At 33.6% G+C, this 19851-nt stretch overlaps 1 protein-coding gene across 7 annotated transcripts in view; it reads left to right on the top strand.

The window, feature by feature from the left end:
* LOC149781743 (uncharacterized) overlaps positions 1-19548 on the top strand; it is a 90144-nt gene extending 70596 nt beyond the window's left edge. For all 7 annotated transcript variants that reach the window (XM_089935859.1, XM_089935856.1, XM_089935855.1 and 4 more), the window contains 3 exons: positions 8364-8570; positions 13045-13234; positions 14300-19548. In XM_089935859.1, coding sequence (XP_089791985.1) covers positions 8364-8570; positions 13045-13234; positions 14300-15371 — 1469 coding nt within the window. In that variant the 3' untranslated portion in view covers positions 15372-19548. The remainder of the gene's footprint in view (positions 1-8363; positions 8571-13044; positions 13235-14299) is intronic.
* Positions 19549-19851: the final 303 nt, after the last annotated feature.

The raw sequence follows: 19851 nt of genomic DNA, 5'->3' as shown, positions 1-19851 counted from the left end.
ATGTTATGATGGAGTAGCTTCCCCATATCTTGCGAGCTCTCACACGATTTCCATCAAGCTCAGCAAGCTGTCATCTAGATGTTTAACCTCAAAGCTTGTTGCACTAGAAAGTGATCTCCAGATTAAAACATTGTGCATTAAAAATCATTAGCGAAGAAAGTGAAAGAAGCAGAACACAAAAGAGTAACTCTGGATCTAACTTTAATGAAAAATGGAGAAAATAATGCCCTTGACTGGAATACGGCACATCCATTAGGATTACCGGTGTGACTTCTGATCGTGTAATTGCGAAGTGAATAATCCTTTCGTGACAGGGTTTAGAATTTTTAAAAATCTGCCCTTGTTCACCACAAGATATCTTTAGAACACATTATAATAACATAAGACATTCTTTCACAACAAAGAAATCACTAAACTTGCAGAGACAAATGTGTTATTTGGATTACAAAGTCAGTGAGTCATTGCAGATTTTGTTGGTTTTTAACTTTGATGCAATAAAAAAAAGATCTTAAAATTCAAGTGTAACTTCATAATGAGAAGATGAATCATTACTAAGCCTCCTTGATATTTTGATAAATCTGTTCTAGGACGAAGTAGAATGAAACCGATGATAGTACACATTTTATGAAAGGCAGTAAATTAACTGCCATTTGGTTAAAAAGATTTATTTGGATTTTTGTATTGGCTTGTATGTACTGTGTTAGGCTATAATATTGCTTCATACTGATTATAAGGAGACTGTTAAAAGTACGACTTTAAAAGAAAAATGAACTTATAAAATTATTCTTTGAATATGGACAATGCATTTGTTTGTTTATTGTGCATGTTGGTTTATATTGTATGTTGAGAGAGAGTGAGTATGTTGTGCAAGTTGCAATATCCTATTTCAGGCTGAAAAAGTACGAGTCATATGAAAATTTGTCAGTATATTTTTTTTATTTCACCCCCAGTTCTGACACCAAAGTTGTTTTTTTTTACCCTCAATTTTACACCCATGGGGGATACATTGAATTAAAAGCAGAACTGTGAAGAAAAAAAGAATAGTTAAAAGACATGCAAATCCAACATGTGTAAGAGCTAGCAGTCAGTACACAGTCATATGTCAGGTCAACTCATTTGAAAATCGTTATAAATATTATTATGTAAGTAATTTATTAAAATTATATGTAAGTAATTTAATTGTAAAATTTGATCATAGATAGCAAGGCATCTAAGCAAAATGAGTTCTTGGTGAATACAATTTGTTTCACAGATATGGTTCATTATGGAGAAGTGTGTGTGTGTGTTGGATTTTTAACTTAGCTTTAACAATTTTCCAGTCATATCGCTACAATGTCTGCTGTGTGACAGTAGTAATGTCTAGCACTGGGGCATCATGTCAATGAATGTTAAAGTTTAGCATCTTTACCTCATAGTCAGGATGTGGCATAAGGTTGCAAATGATAAAGACAGTGAATTTTTGTTTGCTTGTTATAATGCGTTGTAGGTGTTTATGTGTACCCTTTCCATTTTTACTGTGCTCTTGTTTTTGTGTACCCTTTCCATTGTTACTGTGTGAAAAAGCACAATGGCAGAGTAAAACACCATCACTCTCTGTTTTGCTAAAATGGTAAATTGGAATCATTACAAGTGAAAATATTATGGTATGTTTTCTTTCCACAGTAACTGCAAAATATTTGTAAGAACCCCAAAAATACGTTTCCAGTCCTCTGACTGTTCCTGTTTTTCAGTGTCAACCCTAGTACTTTTTCCCTACCCACAGGGTAAAAAAAATAAAATAAAATAAAAAATAATGATAATAAAAACAATTATTTTTAAAAACAAATTCCCAAAAATTGATTTGTGCATCTAATAATTGAGCCGGCTTAGCCCAGTACTTGACAGGTTTAGTACATTATATACTAGTATACTAATCATTAAAAAATATGTCATATTTTGAAAAAAAGGGAAATAAACCTACCTGCCAGCTCTAATTTTAAAACCAGTGCAATAGGAAATACACATATTATTTCATGCCAAATGTTAAAAGATGCAAAAGTACCTGAAGTTTTTTAAAATAAAATGGTTGAACATTTTTGAAATGCTGACCATTCAAATGAGATATGTAGTGACAGTGTATCTATTGGATATAAACTATGAAAAGCTTTTAGTGTGCCTGTCATGCAAATTGTGGTATGTCCTTTTGCAAGCCTTAGTACTGGTTGGCTTTTAGGAGGTGGGGACATACCTTAAATTAGACTGACAGTGTTGGGTTAATTAAAGGCAGAGTGGAGGTATACAAATAGTGGGGGCATATCTTAAGTTAGACTGACAGTGTTGGGTTAATTAAAGGCAGAGTAGAGGTATACAAATAGTGGGGGCATATCTTAAATTTGACTGACAGTGTTAGGTTAATTAAAGGCAGGTTTCAGGTATAAAATTAGGATTAACTGATGTATAATGACAATCATATGACCTAAGTTGGGAATGTCTTACAAGTTTGTATGGTGCATGTAGGTACATACTGTAATGGCATGCACCTTTGCAAGCCTTAGTATTCTTTTGCTGTTCCTTATGTGTGGGGGTGTATTTTAAAGTTTGGCTCACATGTGTATAGATTAATTAATGTGTGTGTGTGGGGTATAACAAGAGGATTGGCAGAGCTGTGTCAGTTTCTGACTAACAGGAAGGTGAACAAACCACTAAAAGAATGGATCTTATTGGTCTGATATATGCCTTGATTGTTGGGATGGATTGATCAATTGTCACAATTGCATGTGTCCTGCCAGCCATGAAGGTCATACAGCTTAGAATTTTCTCTTTAGCCAGTCAAAAGTTACTTTTCAGATGTAAAGTTCATTGTGATTGGTTGATCATGTCTCAAGCTTATACCCGGAGATTAATCAAATTAACCCTGAGCAATAGAAATGTCACTTTTTAGAAGTAAAACCCTATGTGATTGGTTGGCATAAAATCTTTACTAATATTAGTGTAGGTGGTTTGATAACCCCATCTTGAAATGAAAGAAAAGACTTATTAAAATTAGTATTGGTCCCCAAAAATGCTGCTTTTAGTTCTGTGTTTTAACATGAGCTTGCCAACTCACCCAAATAAATCAGTATTGTTTTGTTTTCATTTTTTGGGGGGGAGAGGGGAAATACAACTAAATGCATGACAATAATCCTTTGAAATTAGAGAATATCAATTGAGATTCAGTCAAAAGCAGACAAATATATTTGCATGTGTTTTGTCTTGTATAATTACTAGTAAATGAACAGGATTATTGAGGTTTGCAGAAAATTTAAAAAATATGCATCAGTTGAAAAATTTAAATGACTGACAATTTGGGGGTATTATTATCACCATTATGATAATCTGATAGACCTCTAGTATGATATCACATATATATATCATAGATTGAAAATTGCAGGTATGATTCAGGAATTGGGTGGTGGGGCCTTATGGATCAATAAATAGGCTCCAATCCATTGCAAAATATGTCAAAATCATGCAGATTGTGCAATTTCAGTAATTCACTCCTGAAAACTGTATTTCCAATTGATAAAATTTCGTTCCTAAATCAATGGAATTTCCATTTGCTCAGAAAAAATGTGTAGCTGATTTGTCTTGGAGCTGTGCATTTACTGTACTGGAGCTGATACATTCAAGGCTCAGAAATGCTTCAAATTGCAAACTGACTTGATATTGTGTATAGATGGTACATTTAATATCATAATTCAGGACAGCAATAATAATCAATACAATTATTGGCATATTTTTACACAAGATAATGTTTTATTCTCTGCTTAAAACTGATATTGGATGAATTATGGATCGTTGTGGCAATTGATTATGCAGCCAAATTGAAAGGAAGTTCTTTTGTGTAACTCAGTTTTGAATTGCATAACCTTTAGATTCCTTAGGAAACAATTTTGAAGCTAAAGCTGTTTGAGTAATTTATATATGTTAGAGTTTCTGTCAGGTATGTTGGTACTTTTGTGTATTTATGGACAAGTCAGCGTTATTTGAGTCTGTCAGTAATTTTAATCTAGTTTAATTTTTTAAAAGTGGATTGGATGCAGATGGAGCATTAACCTCCAGGAATTGCCTGAATGCTCATTTGTGCAATTTGAGGATGTGATCAAATTCAAGGTTTATTATCAGGGGCAACCATTTTGTCTTGACCTGTTTCTGTTTGCAGAGGCAATCATTTTGTATTTATCCATTTCTATGTGCAGGGGCATCCATTTTGTATTGACATGTTTTGATTTAAGGCAATTTTTTTAAATGCAAGTCATTAATTAGAGCCAATGTGAAAACTGATATTTCATATAGAAGACCAATTACTGTGAAGGCAATAAAAAAACATGCGGTTGAGATAGTCCAGATAGCACATTTTATACAATGCATAGTTACCATAAATTTTACATTCATTTCCTCCTGTGCAGTCACTTTTATGATTGCCTGTATTGTTGAAGAAGGCTTTATTCTGCAATTCTGAGAGTCTGTTATTATTATTTATGACAACAAAGATCAGATTGCAGTTACCATTAAAAGGAGGTATTTTTAGTTTGGAAAGAATGCACAAGAGTTTAGACTGCTAGATTTCAAATACATCATATATAAATGCTGTTGTCGGGTTTAATGCCATTTTTCAGCACATGATAGGCTATACATGGCAGCCAGGAAGAACCCGGGAAAGCCTGGGAAAGAACCACCGACCCATGCAAAGCTACTGGCAAGCTTTCTCATGTACCCACATTGGCCGAATTCAAGACTAGAAGCCACACAGACAGATTGAGATGGCACTGATCGGTAACAGAGAGTATTTTGACCACTTGGCCACTCGGGGGCCCCTAAATTAAATATACAAGAGATATACGAGAGATGTGCCTTCTTCTAAAAGGCTTCCTCTGGTGTTAATGTGATAAAATAGATGCAATAATGAGATATTAAGTACAAATCCAAGAATTAACAAATGTATTCCTCCTATCATTAAACTCATGTTTGATGATAAATTTGTTTCCCAAATTTTTTCTGAAATTTGTTAAAAGAAAGATGTTAATAATGATAGCATCCCTCTTTTGATGTCAAGACACATACAAGTAGCAAGTTACCAACTTGTGTATTAAAACATAATAGTGTCATTTTACATGAATTTAGGGAGGGTCTCACTTTGACATAATAACACTCTTTTGCTACTACAGAATTTGTTAACCTACAAATAAGACTGTCTCTTGTTGTTGTATTTGTATATCTTAATTAAAATCGTGTCATTTGTCAGTATTTATGGCATGTATAAGATGATAAAATAAGTAAGGAAAAATCAATCAAACTATTCATTAATTTACAAAGTTTGCTGGGTGGAAAAGGGAGTTACATTTTCAAATCCTTTTTAAATTTCATTTTCAAATTTTCTTTATTGTTATGTATTGCAATCATAAAAATGAACTAGAACAACATTTTTAACTGTGTTAGATACTCACTTGATCTTCTTTGATGGAACATTAAATATTGGTGTTCATTGTGTATTACATACATAATTATTGTTTGATAAGACATTAAATAATGGTGTTCATTACATTCCTAAACTTGTTTGATGGGGTATTAAATATTGGTGTTCATTTCATACATAATCTTGATTGATGGGGCATTCAATACTGGTGTTTATTACATGCCTATTCTTGTTTCATGGGACTTTAAATGCTGGTGTTCATGACATACCTAATTATGTTTGATGGAAAATTAAATCCAGATGTTCATTACATGCCTAATCTTACTTGAAGGAAATTAAATACTGGTGTTCATTATATGCCTAATCTTGCTTGAAGGAACATTAAATACTGGTGTTCACTATATGCCTAATCTTGCTTGATGGGACATTAAATACTGGTGTTCATTATATGCCTAAACTTGTTTGATGGGACGTTAAATACTGGTGTTCATGACATACCTAATTCTGTTTGATGGGAAATCAAATACTGGTGTTCATTACATGCCTAAACTTGTTTGATGGGACATTAAATCTTGGTATTCATTATATGCCTAAACTTGTTTGATGGGACATTAAATCCTGGTGTTCATTATATGCCTAATCGTTTTTGATGGGACATTAAATCCTTGTGTTCATTATATGCTTAATCCTTTTTGATGGGACATTAAATCTTGGTATTCATTATATGCCTAAACTTGTTTGATGGGACATTAAATACTGGTGTTCATTATATGCCTAAACTTGTTTGATGGGACATTAAATCCTGGTGTTCATTATATGCCTAATCCTGTTTGATGGGACATTAAATCCTGGTGTTCATTATATGCCTAATCCTTTTTGATGGGACATTAAATACTGGTGTTCAGTATATGCCTAAACTTGTTTGATGGGACATTAAATCCTGGTGTTCATTATATGCCTAATCCTTTTTGATGGGACATTAAATCTTAGTATTCATTATATGCCTAATCCTGTTTGATGGGACATTAAATCATGATGTTCATCACATGCCTAATCTTGCTTGATGGAACATTCAATCCTGGTATTCATTATATGCCTAAACTTGTTTGATGGGACATTAAATACTGGTGTTCTTTATATGCCTAAACCTGTTTGATGGGACATTAAATCCTGGTGTTAATTATATGCCTAATTTTGCTTGATGGAACATTAAATCCTGGTATTCATTATATGCCTAAACTTGTTTGATGGAACATTAAATACTGATGTTCATCACATGCCTAATCCTGTTTGATGAGACATTAAATCCTTATGTTCATCACATGCCTAATCCTGTTTGATGGGACATGTCTAATCCTGTTTAATGGGACATTAAATCCTGATGTTCATCACATGCCTAATCCTGTTTGATGGGACATTAAATCCTGATGTTCATTACATGCCTAATCCTGTTTGATGGGACATTAAATCCTGTTTGATGGGACATTAAATCCTGATGTTCATTACATGCCTAATCCTGTTTGATGGGACATTAAATCCTGATGTTCATTACATGCCTAATCCTGTTTGATGGGACATGTCTAATCCTGTTTGATGGGACATTAAATCCTGATGTTCATCACATGTCTAATCCTGTTTGATGGGACATTAAATCCTGATGTTCATTACATGCCTAATCCTGTTTGATGGGACATTAAATCCTGTTTGATGGGACATTAAATCCTGATGTTCATTACATGCCTAATCCTGTTTGATGGGACATGTCTAATCCTGTTTGATGGGACATTAAATCCTGATGTTCATCACATGTCTAATCCTGTTTGATGGGACATTAAATCCTGATGTTCATTACATGTCTAATCCTGTTTAATGGGACATTAAATCCTGATGTTCATTACATGCCTAATCCTGTTTGATGGGACATGTCTAATCCTGTTTGATGGGACATTAAATCCTGATGTTCATTACATGCCTAAACGTGTTTGATCAGACATTAAATACAGGTGTTTGTGACATACCTAATAACTGCTTCAGTGGCCTAGTGGTTAGAGCATCTGCCTTGGATGCGTGAGGTTGCGGTTTCGAACCCTGGCCAAGTCATAAAAAAAAAAATGAAAAAGGTACTAACAGCTGCCTTGCTAGGTACTCAGCATTAAGAGGTTAGTGTTAGGACTGGTTGGCCTGGTGTCAAGATAATGTTACTGAGTGGGACATCATGCTACATGTCTGCAACATGATGCCCCAGTGCTAGACATCGCTATAAACTGGCACACTTTAGACATCGTAGCAATATAACTGAAAAATTGTTAAAGCTATGTTAAAAATCCAAATCACACACACACACATACATACCTAAACGTGCTTAATGGGACATTAAATATTGGTATTAGATAAACCCACTCGATCTTGTTTGATGGGACATTCAGTACTGGTGTTTAGTCTGTATTTTTAAATTAGATACTTGTTTAATCTTGTCTGATGGCTCATTTATAGTAGCCTTCAGTCTGTATTAGATTATTAGATACCAACTTGATTATGTTTGATAGGACATTAAATACAGGCATCAATTCAGTCTGTATTTCTGTATGTAAAACCTAAATGGAGCTCTTTAGATGATTCCATATATTTCAGTATGTTGATATTTTAGATGCACTAAATTAAAGCTTTTGAAATATCAGCATTCTTTGAATTCCATTAAGACTATGTTTCTGCCAAGATGTGTAAATCGTAAAAATGGTACATGTAAAAAAAATACAAATATAATTTGCATGTTGTTTTTTTTTTTGCCGTGTCGGAGAATAACAATTATTTGATAGAATGTGGGAATGTGTATCTGATTGCCATATCTAGTATATTCCTATGGCTGACACATATGTAATTTTGTATAAATAGGATTGTTGAATCTAAAAGATTTTTATTTATTTTTCAGCTGATGAGTACAATTCCTCTTTGTTTCTTGACTGTTGCGGATTGGTGAGACAAGTTCTTAGAGATCTGGCAGATGATTTTGGTTTCCAGATTGGTTCATGGAACCAAGCCTACATGTATGATACCCTGCCAATCACAGTAGAGCGGGAGGAAGATATGAAACCGGGGGATCTTGTCTTTATTTCTGCAACATACTACAATACAAAGTGTTAGTTGAATTTATTTATCAGATTTTTTTTTTTTTATGGCTGATGGTTGGTTTACTCCAAGAAAGATATTCTGTTTTTGTATTATTTGTATTTGCACCAATATTGAGATCCTGGAGATTCTTTAAAAGTTAAAAAAATTTCTTCATAATTTTGATAAGTTTGTCCATTATATAGACAAAACTATATATGTTTTGTTCCGAGTGTGCAGAAAGAATGAGATTTAGCATATGAACATTGAGACTGTCAGGCTGAGATGTATGTTCCTATACTATTTCATGTGTCTTCTGTTTCCCTCCCCCCCCCCCCCCTTTCCTGACTTGGAACAAAGCACTTATGTGTTTTTGTGTTATTACATATCCCTTTTTTTATTCACACATTCTCTTTCACCTTTTTAAATGTATAGTTTCAGAAAAATGAATTAGACATTAGGCTTTTTCTGAAAAATATTGTACAACTTTTAGAACAGTCCCCATGTATGTAATCAGGGTAAGACCTAGATGTATACTTTGCAGATTCATCATTGGTCTGTCTGCACTGAAGATATGGTTATATACTCTAGCTTTGAATTTTCAGAAATGTTGTATGGAACATATAAATGGATTTAAGCTGCGGTCATAGGCAAGTGTATTTTTCCGTTCTCAAATGCAACATAGGTTTTGGACCATTTTATTTTCAACCTATTTACTCAGTAGATACTGCTTCCACAGTATGTTTAGCCCCGATTACATAGATAAGGCTTGTACAAGGTCTTTCATACAAAAATGCCAAATGTCTAATTCATGTTTTTGTGAAGTATACATTTTAATAAATTTAAATGAATGTATTTTGTTTGGGGGGGGGGACTTGTTTGATATGGCATACGAATGTATGTATGGACCTAACAGCCTTGACATTCCTATACCATATTAAATTTGTTCTTTCTTTCCACATGAAACAATATTCATGTGTAGTTTTGTCTATTAATTGGATATGGGAAATGGTTTTTAAGGTAGTGAATGTTATGGGTAGCTTCATTGTCATATTACAAAATGCTTTAGTTATTGATTGGATGTGGGAAATGGTTTTTAGCACATTAACCCCTGGAGCTTTTTGTCATTTTCGCCTGAGTAGGAAACACATTTTGAAAGGTATTTCTGAATAGACTCGAAAACACCAAATTCTTGGTCATCTTTCAATAACATACTGCCTAGTTGTGTTAGAAACATCGTTTTTCGTTGGCTGACTCGCACATGAGCAGAAGGGTAAAAGGTGGAGTAATTTTTTTAAAAATTTTTTTTTTTGCTAAACGAAGCCATTATTTTTGTATGGAGACCACTCTTTATTCCAAATGCCCATCTAATCCTACTTTTTGCAAAGGCTCATCTGTCTGTTTGCAGTTCATACTGGCTTGCCTTAGATCTGAGACCAAAAAGTTTAAAATCCGAACACAAAATTGGATTCCGACCACGGGCGAATTTTGGATTTAGAAACATTGTGTCCAAAAAATGAGGTTTTTTCTATCTGTATTTTGTAGTGCAACTAGATATTCTAGATTATTTGGTATCATTGTAGAGCTACATCTGTCTACCTTTCTATAATGCCAACCACTTTAGTGTATTTTGCATGACCATCTCGCTACAGAGCTTGGAAGTAGGCTACTATCTCCTGCCCCGTAAAGTAGTCGCTAGGGGTTAATGTGTTAAGGCAGTGAATGTTATGGGTAGCTTCATTGTCATATTACTAAGTGCTTTAGTTATTGATTGAATATGGGAAATGGTTTATAAGGCAGTGAATGTTATGGGTAGCTTCATTGTCACATTACTATGTGCTTTAGGTGGCGCTCACCAGATAATATGTACTTTTGAGAGAGTGACGTATGTAAGGTGAAGTAGTTCACATTTAAAACATGCACAGTGGAGAGAATGTTTGCATACCTCTATGCTACATTAATGTAATGTGGATGATATTTCTTTTGGATATTGTACTTTTGGAAATTTTACATGATTTAAGCACACTGCTAACTAAAATGACTGCTCCCTTGTGTTAAAAAATCAGTCTGAATTAGTCTAAAGTACACTATACATAGCAGCTATTAAAATAGGGAAAATGAATTTTGCCAGACTAGACAATACCAGCTTCTGAAAGTGCAATGAATGAATTACCAAATATATAAAATGTAAAAAAAGTTATCGGCTCTTTTTTATACAATTTACCTCTGAAGTTCAGGAAGTGAAAATGACCAAGTAGAGCTAGCACTTTTTTGAAAGGTGCACATTTGAAGTAAGGCCAAGCTGTATACTCTATAACCCATAGTACACCCATCAATCATACACCAAAATAAAGGGAATTAAAGGTTCTTTGCATTATACCTAAGATATACAAGGTCTTTTTTAAATAGCCAGTATAACCAGTGAGGAAAGCCGGGGACATTCTTTTTCTTTAAAATCCTAACCCTATGCAAAATGCGAAACTGTATAGCGCCACCTTAGTTATTGATTGAATATGGGAAATGGTTGTAAAGGCAGTGAATGTTATTTGTAGCTTCACTGCTATATTACAGCGTTTTAGTCATGGCTTCACTGCTATATTACAGCATTTTAGTCATGGCTTCACTGCTATATTACAGCATTTTAGTCATGGCTTCACTGCTATATTGCAGCATTTTAGTCATGGCTTCACTGCTATATTACAGTGTTTTAGTCATGGCTTCACTGCTGTATTACAGCGTTTTAGTCATGGCTTTACCGCTATATTACATTTTTAGTCCTGGCTTCACTGCTATATTACAGCGTTTTAGTCCTGGCTTCACTGCTATATTACAGCATTTTAGTCATGGCTTAGGTTAACAACTAAAGCAAATCTTAGTGTCATTACATTTGATAACTTTTGTAGAGCCTGATTTGGCAGGGGCTGACAAAGTGATCACTTTGGCTCATGTACTGGTCCATACATCCGTAAATCTATCCGTACCATTGAGTTAGGTCAGTGTTAAGTCTTTTTAATCAGCTCAGTATGAAATAATTTTACTTACTAGGTAAATGTAAGATGGACATGATAAGAAGGGAGATTATTGAAGCATCGGTTGAAATGTCAGATATTTGCTAAGTTGTCGATGGGCAAAAATAAACATTTTGTGATAGAGTTACTCTGCGTAATGAAAAGTAATATGTGGTTGTATGCTAGCTGCGTCAACACAGACAAATTCAAGTTTGATCCTTTTATTCCAGCATGAGGTATTATCAAATCACTGATAACATCAATTCCTGTCAATAATTGTAATGATAAACTTACAGACAAAATATCAATCAGAGTATTTCTTTGACGTAACATCGACAAGTCCAAGGAGGTGAAATAACTCAGTGGTTAGTGTGCATTAGCTAAAAGGATAATGAGTTCACATCGTATGCTAGGATCAGCCCAGGTCAACCCTGTGATGTGTCCTTTTACAAGGCAGAAATTTGGGTATGATTGCCAGATGCCTTTGCACTAACTTGCTTGTGTTGCTCTATCATCAATCACCACATGAAACCAAATCCATTATGTCTGTCTGTTCACTCATAGGCATTACATCCTTAGCCAGGGGTGGGGGACAGTTCCAGTTTTGACCTACTAGTTCATCAGGACCATATGCTGTTGAAATTACAACTTTTTTTCTTATTTTTTTTTGTACAAGTTGAGCTAGTTATAGGAAAATTCTCCTGTCCAACACAGAGTTTTAGTTGGCCTGGCTAGTTGGTCTTGGAAATAATTGTCCTTTGCCTTTTATACATGTTACATTATGACTTTGCCTTTTGTACATGTTGCATTATGACTTTGCCTTTTATACATGTTACATTATGATTTTACCTTTTATACATATTACATTATGACTTCGCCTTTTGTACATGTTACATTATGACTTTGCCTTTTATACATGTTACATTATGATTTTACCTTTTATACATGTTACATTATGACTTTGCCTTTTATACATGTTACATTATGACTTTGCCTTTTATACATTTTACATTATGACTTTGCCTTTTATACATGTTACATTATGACTTTGCCTTTTATACATGTTGCATTATGACTGCCTTTTGTACATGTTACATTATGACTTTGCCTTTTGCACATGTTACATTATGACTTTGCCTTTTGTACATGTTACATTATGATTTTACCTTTTGTACATGTTGCATTATGACTTTGCCTTTTGTACATGTTGACTTATGAAAAGTTCACAACTAATATCCATATTTTGTGCTACAATTGTTTAAAAATATCGGTACTGTTTGGATGCTGACAATTCTAACAGAAATTTTTTTTCATCATAATTTAGTGAAAATAAAATTTGAATGAAAATTATTTTTGTCCACTTAATTTGCTAAATTTTGTGTTTGCTAAAATTCTGTGATTGCAATATTTCAGTAGGTTCTGCCCATTTAGCAATTTGCTTTTAGTTGTTTAATCAGACTGGACTGTTTTAACATCCAGATAAATCTCTCATTTCAGCAAAGAGACAACGTCATGACATGACTCACGTGGAAATCTGGGCAGGGGAAGGACCAAAAACTATAGGTGCTCGTTGGAATAATGGCAAAGTGCAGATATGGGATCATTACAAGTTTGTCGCAAGGAGTTTTCATAGTGAAACCTACCACTTCAAATCCATTGACACATGGCTTATGGGAATATGCAAGAGGTGAATTGAATAGAAGAGCCTTGGCGAGATCTTATGACTGAAACTTTGAGATTATAATGAGAAATAAATTGAAAAACACCGTTAGCATCCATATCTGTGATCATATGCCTAAATAAACAAAACTTGATACTACCATGATTAGTAAGTTAAAAGCAAATAAATAAATAAAAGAAACATATGTTTTTAATGTTTGCAATAAATAAACTAAGAATATGTGACTGAGGTTAGAAGAAAATCGTAGTTCAAAATTTTCTTGTATGTCTTAAATAATTATTTGTTGGAAAAATAGACTGTTTGATTGGTGGTAACAAATATTATTTTTATGGCAGTAGTTGATAATTCACTTACTGAACTAGAAATGGTATGGGAACATTTCTGCTGGTCAAGTTAATGTTTCATTCACTCAGGGCAAGTGTTGACTGAACTCAGACCAGTGGTTATTTTTTATTAACAATGATGTTCTGTGGAAAATAATGCTGACTTTGTTTATTTGTTTATTAAAAGATCATACTTTCAACCTGAAATTTATTTTCCATTTGTTTTGCTCAGGTACATTCAAGTGCTTCATTCTCACACTTTAAAACTAATAAAAACCAACAACAGAAAGAGTTTCAGCTTGTAATTACTTACAGCTGGTGTTAGAAGTGTCACAGAATAAATTTTGGAAAATAACCTTTCACATGATCAAATGTAGATCATAAGCACTGTCAACTTTGCTATTTCTGTAATAGCTCTATGAGTAAGAGTTCGTTCTGGGTGAGTGCAAAATTTTGTACTTCCTAGACTGGGGGAGTGGTTATTCAGAGATTTTTAAACTCCTTCATAGAGAATTTTGATTCTAATTAGAGTTATTGATAGCGAGAGTCCCTGCATTCATGAATAACTTATTTCTGATCTTGTACCTTGTTGTTCAGCATCTAATTTGAACGTTTTCTACATATAATGGACTCCCAGCTTTTCGACAGATTTGACCCCAAACTTGTGTTTTCACATTTGTAAAGGGAGTAATGCATATGAAGATGAAACACAATATATGGTTTAAAGATAAATGCTATCTTCTTTCAGCTTTTGCAACGAACATTCATGGAGGAGATCTCCTTATGATCCTGTCAAGAAGTCCATCTTTGCTCTTCCTGAGGACAACAGTGAAGATGAAGAAGCAGGAGATGAGGACAACATTTGTGATGATAAGGTGATTATCCAGGCAATACAACGTACCATTGATGAAGTCAAGGCAGAGATTGGGAACTTTGTCAAGCCTAGTCATCAGTTGGTTGCTGGTTGTATGGGTCAGTATTACGAAGACGAATGGAAATATTCAGGCGCTGAAGGGGAGAACAAAGAGAAGAAGAAAACCGAATCTTTACCTGATAGCATAAACAACTCGCATCCAAGTTCAGTCAATGGGAATTCTGTTTCAACAGGACAGTTGGCTGTGAATGATGCAACATTAGTAATAAATGAAGAGCAAACTGTTGATGATAATGATGGTGCTAATTTATCTATAAATAATGGAAGAACCATGCCATCAGAAAAACTGTTTGCCATTACTGAGGAATCCCAGATAGGACAGTTTGTGATTTGTAAAAAGGATAGGAAAGAGAACTACTGTACACAGAGAGGAGACTCGAATTGTTTTGGTGCTGACAATAAATCACTTGAGTTTAGGTTAGAAGGTAATGTGCCTGGTGCTAAAAACATATATGGGCTTGGAATAGATATGGATGCCTCTAAAAATAGCCAAGAAGAGGTAACCAGCACCTTTCCTTCAGATATGTGCCAGTTATTTTACAAGGCCAACCTATCTTGCCCTGACCATGTTGAATCTTTAGCAATACCAAAAGAGGAAGAAATTTCTCAAGATCAGTCCTTGAATAATCATCACTATTCCTTGAGGCATAAATCTAATTACGATGGAGAATCTGTGTCTGACCAATTCGATTCCTTTTTATGCCAATGCAACTTCAATTCAAATTCAATTGGGGACAGCGATGAGACTGAAACCAAAGGCCAGTGCTGTTGTAAGAAATGCAGTGCAGAAAATAACACAGCCCAGTCTGGTGTTGGACAGAATTCATGTGATGAGAAATTACACGAAGAGTCTCAGAATCCAGCATGTGACGTACAAGGTCTCTAACACATTTTAAGGCATTTAATGTTTTCTTTAACAGTTTTTGCATGTATTGTTGAGATTTCCTGTTCAAGTTTGTTTTGTTCTGATTTATTTTTACTGAGCTTTGTAATGTTTATGAAACGATATTTATTGTAGACTTCTTGTTGACAATTTGTCTATCAGAATTTTTGCACGCTCATCCATTGTCATGATTAGGCAGTGGGAATGAGTCAGATCACATGAACAATGACAACTTTTTCTTTTTTGAAACTTTTTCGGCCTTGATAAAGTGCTTTCTTATGTATAATGCTGTTCAGGTGAGATAAAAATACAGTGTTTGCTTACTTATGATGTCATTTGGTGTAATAAAAAATACGCAGTGTTCTCTTACCTATAATGCTGTTCAGGTGAGATATTCAAATATACTGTGTTCTCTTTCTTCATAATGCTGTTAAGGTGAGATATATAGTGTTCTCTTATAATGCCCATAATGTGAGATATATATAAAATACAGTGTTCTCTTCCTTATAATGCTGTTATGGGGAGCTATAAAAAATATACTGTTCTCTTATAATGCTGTTCTGGTGATGTATAAAAACATAGCGTTCCCTTGTTTATAATGCTGATCAGATGAAATATAAAAATATACAGTGTTCTGAGGTCACCTTATACTGATTTAGGCTTATTATCAAAAGTACACTGATCTCATAAATGGTGTCGATGACCATGTGTCATATGAAAGATATACTATATGAGGCCTTTCTGTTCCACTATACAGTATGTCAGTAACCATGTGTCATATGAAAGATATACTATGTGAAGCCTTTCTGTTCCACTATACACTATGTCGATGACCATGTGTCATACGAAAGATATACTATGTGAGACCTTTCTGTTCCACTATACACTATGTCAGTGACCATGTGTCATATGAAAGATATACTATATGAGGCCTTTCTGTTCCATATACACTTATGTCAATGACCATGTGTCATATGAAAGATACACTGTGTGAAACCTTTCTGTTCCACTATGCAGTTTTGTACTTTGCATAGGGTTTGATTTGTTTAGAAAATTGACTTACCAGATTTTCCTCACTCATAATCCTGGTTATTTAAAATGGACCTTGCATATCTTCTTTCTTGTTAATTTGCTGTATGATTGATTGGTGTAATTTGGGTTGGAGAATCTAGTTTGACCCTGCTTCATATGTGCATCTTTCAAAAGACTGATAGTTTATTTTCACTCACTTGACTTTAGAGGTAAATTCGATGAAAACGAGTCAATAACATCAATTTTTTAATATATTTTATGATTCATTTATTGCACTGCCAGAAGTTGAATAATGTCTACCTTGAGAAAATTATTTTTCCTTATTGTAATAATTGCTAATATTTAGGTGAAATTTTGGACCAGTTCAAGTCCATTTCTTGATCTCATGGAAGCAACCATTTTGAATAAAGCTGAAGTTGACATCAGTTCATTTTGGTCAGTCATTTGTTTTAGACAGTGTGTTGTTTTCCTAATAAACACATATAAAGACATGTCAGTCACAGTGACATGAAAATAACATAGAGGTATGCTAGCATTCTTACCATTATGATTGTTGCTGATGCACATAGCCTTCAACCAGTTGTTCGTTTAGAAGTACCTAATAATGTGAAGCAAAACCACATGTAATAAAAGACCAATGTATGTAGCAAACAAGTTATTTGTAAAGGAAAATATGCTGAATAGAAAACAGTAATTCTATAAAACCTTATTGAAACATGTTCTCATTCATTCTGGCATTATTGTACAGCTTGTTACTGCTGTAAGAAGTCTGTCACATGATGCATTTATAGGGAGCATTTTCTTTTCTCAACATGAAAGGAATGAGAAGGAATATAGAATAATGTCAACAGTAAGGTCTAATTCTGTGTGCCCAAATTCACTGACACTATTTCATAGCATAGAGCTGGTTTGTAACAAAACCTTTCTTTATTGTGTACTAAAGTGTGAATTAAAACCTTGTCAAAGAGAGACACATCTGTGAGATGAAAGGAAAATATTTTATTATTATTTGGGTCAAAAACCATGGGAACATCCCTTATGAATCAGTATCATTCTTGTCTACTATTATATTAAATAATGCAAAATAAGGAGAAATCGGTGCTGTTTTAAAGATTTAGGGGGTCTTCAAGAAAATTTGATGGGCCAAACAGCTCTAAGTGCCACCCTTGGAGCAAAAGAAAATGCTTTATTTAAATTGGTCATGTTGGGGGACAGCACATCAACACAATCTGGTTATATGGTGCAGATTAAGTTGAGCTATCCCCTACAAGGCTTTCAGAATAAAGATAAAGGCAAAAGAGGGTAAAATCCCCCAAAGAGGTATACAGATAAAGATAAGTGCAAATCCCTTTAATTACAGCTTGTTTAATATTAAACCAGGCTTGTTTAAAAAGATACAAGGCCTTCAACACCTGGTTATCATCACAGAATACATTTCAAGGCAGAGAGGTAGTCTCCATTTATAGTTCTTAAGACATGCACATAGAGCCCACATGGTATTTTACACTCATTTCAAGATTACATTGCCGATGTGTTGAATAATAGTGTTTATTTACGATGATTGGTTACAAATTTAAGTTAGTCAAATAATAGATTAACTGCAATAAATACAATAATGTTATTAAAAATTTTGTTTATTCTGTGGATGGTGCTGTCTGTTCTTGTTATTTCATTTTATTTACTTCACCAGAGCTTGCTCACAGTACATAAAACGGTTTAAAAAAGAATTGTATTAATTGAATGTACTCAGAGATTGCAGAGAATTTCTTTTCTTGGCCCTTTGTTCACTAATAACATTAATGAGCTAATGAGAGTGCTTATGTTCAATGGAACGTGGGGTGCATGCATTTATTGCATTCATTTATAGTGAATGATTAAATAATCAAAAGAATCAGCTACTGGCTTCATTCATAATAAATGATCCAGGTAAGTAGTATGGATAATACATATATTTTATCAACTATTTGGAAAATACCTTGATTTTGTAAAAATAAAATGAAAGATAATGATTGTTCATTTTCATTTATTGGTCAATTATAGTAACATACATGTATAAATCATTGTTAATATTTTGCATACCATACAATTACTAATACAATTTCATTTTATTATTACAAGTTTAAAACCAAATTTGTATGCTCCTTTCCTTGTTAGTGTAAGGTTAGTAGAATTTAGACCACATTTCTCATGCCCAAAAGTTGATATTCATAAAACATTTAAAAAGCATAGATGAAAGACCTACAAATATTGCAGATTTGTAATTTTAATAGAAAATTTAAAGAATGATATAGGAACAAAGCTTAATTTGGTGCATTAAATTTATCTTGAATTTTGGCATTTTATGGTGAAAATATGTGTATAGAATATTTACCTTGTGTTGAAGTAGGTATCAGCGAAGTCATTGCTTCACCTTTTTTGGAATGATGGATATAAATGACTATTGATTATGGTTGAAGATTTATTATATAGGAAAGAAATTGTTGGCCCCACCCCCCATGTTTTGAGTGGTTCTGGTAATATGGTATTAACCAAATCTCTTTACCACATACACCCCTCCCCAAAAAATTAAGTCTGACCATGCCCTGTTTTTCTGCTCCAAACCAGTAACTCTTTCCACAGAAGAAGGATGTGATAATAGAGTTGTTTTTAGTTTATGACAATGTTTTTAGACCAATATAATTTTAAAAAGTAACAAAAAGGAATTAGCTGCTTCCCTTCCCTCCCTCCAACTATTACCAGTTTTTTCTTCCCTAATCATTTGAGTAATATGTCCCTGTGTTGAATTATGGAATCCGACATTTCATTTTTAGGTAAATTACCATGTATTTCTTTTGTTTGCAGAGAATATTTTTGATCTTTCAACAAATGTTGAAATGTTTTGATGAATATTTTTAATAAATACTTTTACATATTCACACATTTGTATACTACTGTACACAATATTTTCATCAGTATGACGAAAGATCCTTTTTGGTGTATCTGTGATATAAAATAATTTTGGCATTCATGTCCTTTTGGTTTATCTGTGATATTAGGTCATTTGTGATTTTCTGTTTTAGTTATATATATATATATCATAATGTTTTTCAGAAAGAAAGTATATTTTTGGCAAAGCAGATTTAAAAAAAAATTAAATGGAGTAAAACAATCTTGATTTTTTTGTTTGTTTTTGCCATGCTTATGTGACATTGAATGCAAGTACATGTACCAGAAATGGTATGGTTCATGTAAAGCATGCAGAATATTTTATAGTAAATTACAGGATTTTCAGCTTATACATTTATTTCATTTGCATTTACAGTCAGTATAAAATAAAAAATTAAGGATTATAACAAAAGCTTTGTTTCTTCTCCTTTAAATACTGTCTGTACTTACTTATTAGTTACATCTAACTGCAAACAACATAGACTTTGATCTGCTGTTGCATAATGTGCCAACAGATCAGGGTTTA

Source organism: Sinohyriopsis cumingii, chromosome 15 (assembly GCF_028554795.1).
Source record: "Sinohyriopsis cumingii isolate HCF-2022 chromosome 15, ASM2855479v2, whole genome shotgun sequence".
Lineage (NCBI taxonomy): Eukaryota > Metazoa > Mollusca > Bivalvia > Unionida > Unionidae > Sinohyriopsis > Sinohyriopsis cumingii.
The sequence above is the reverse complement of the archived record's forward strand: the minus strand, read 5'-3'. Positions and strand labels throughout refer to the sequence as shown.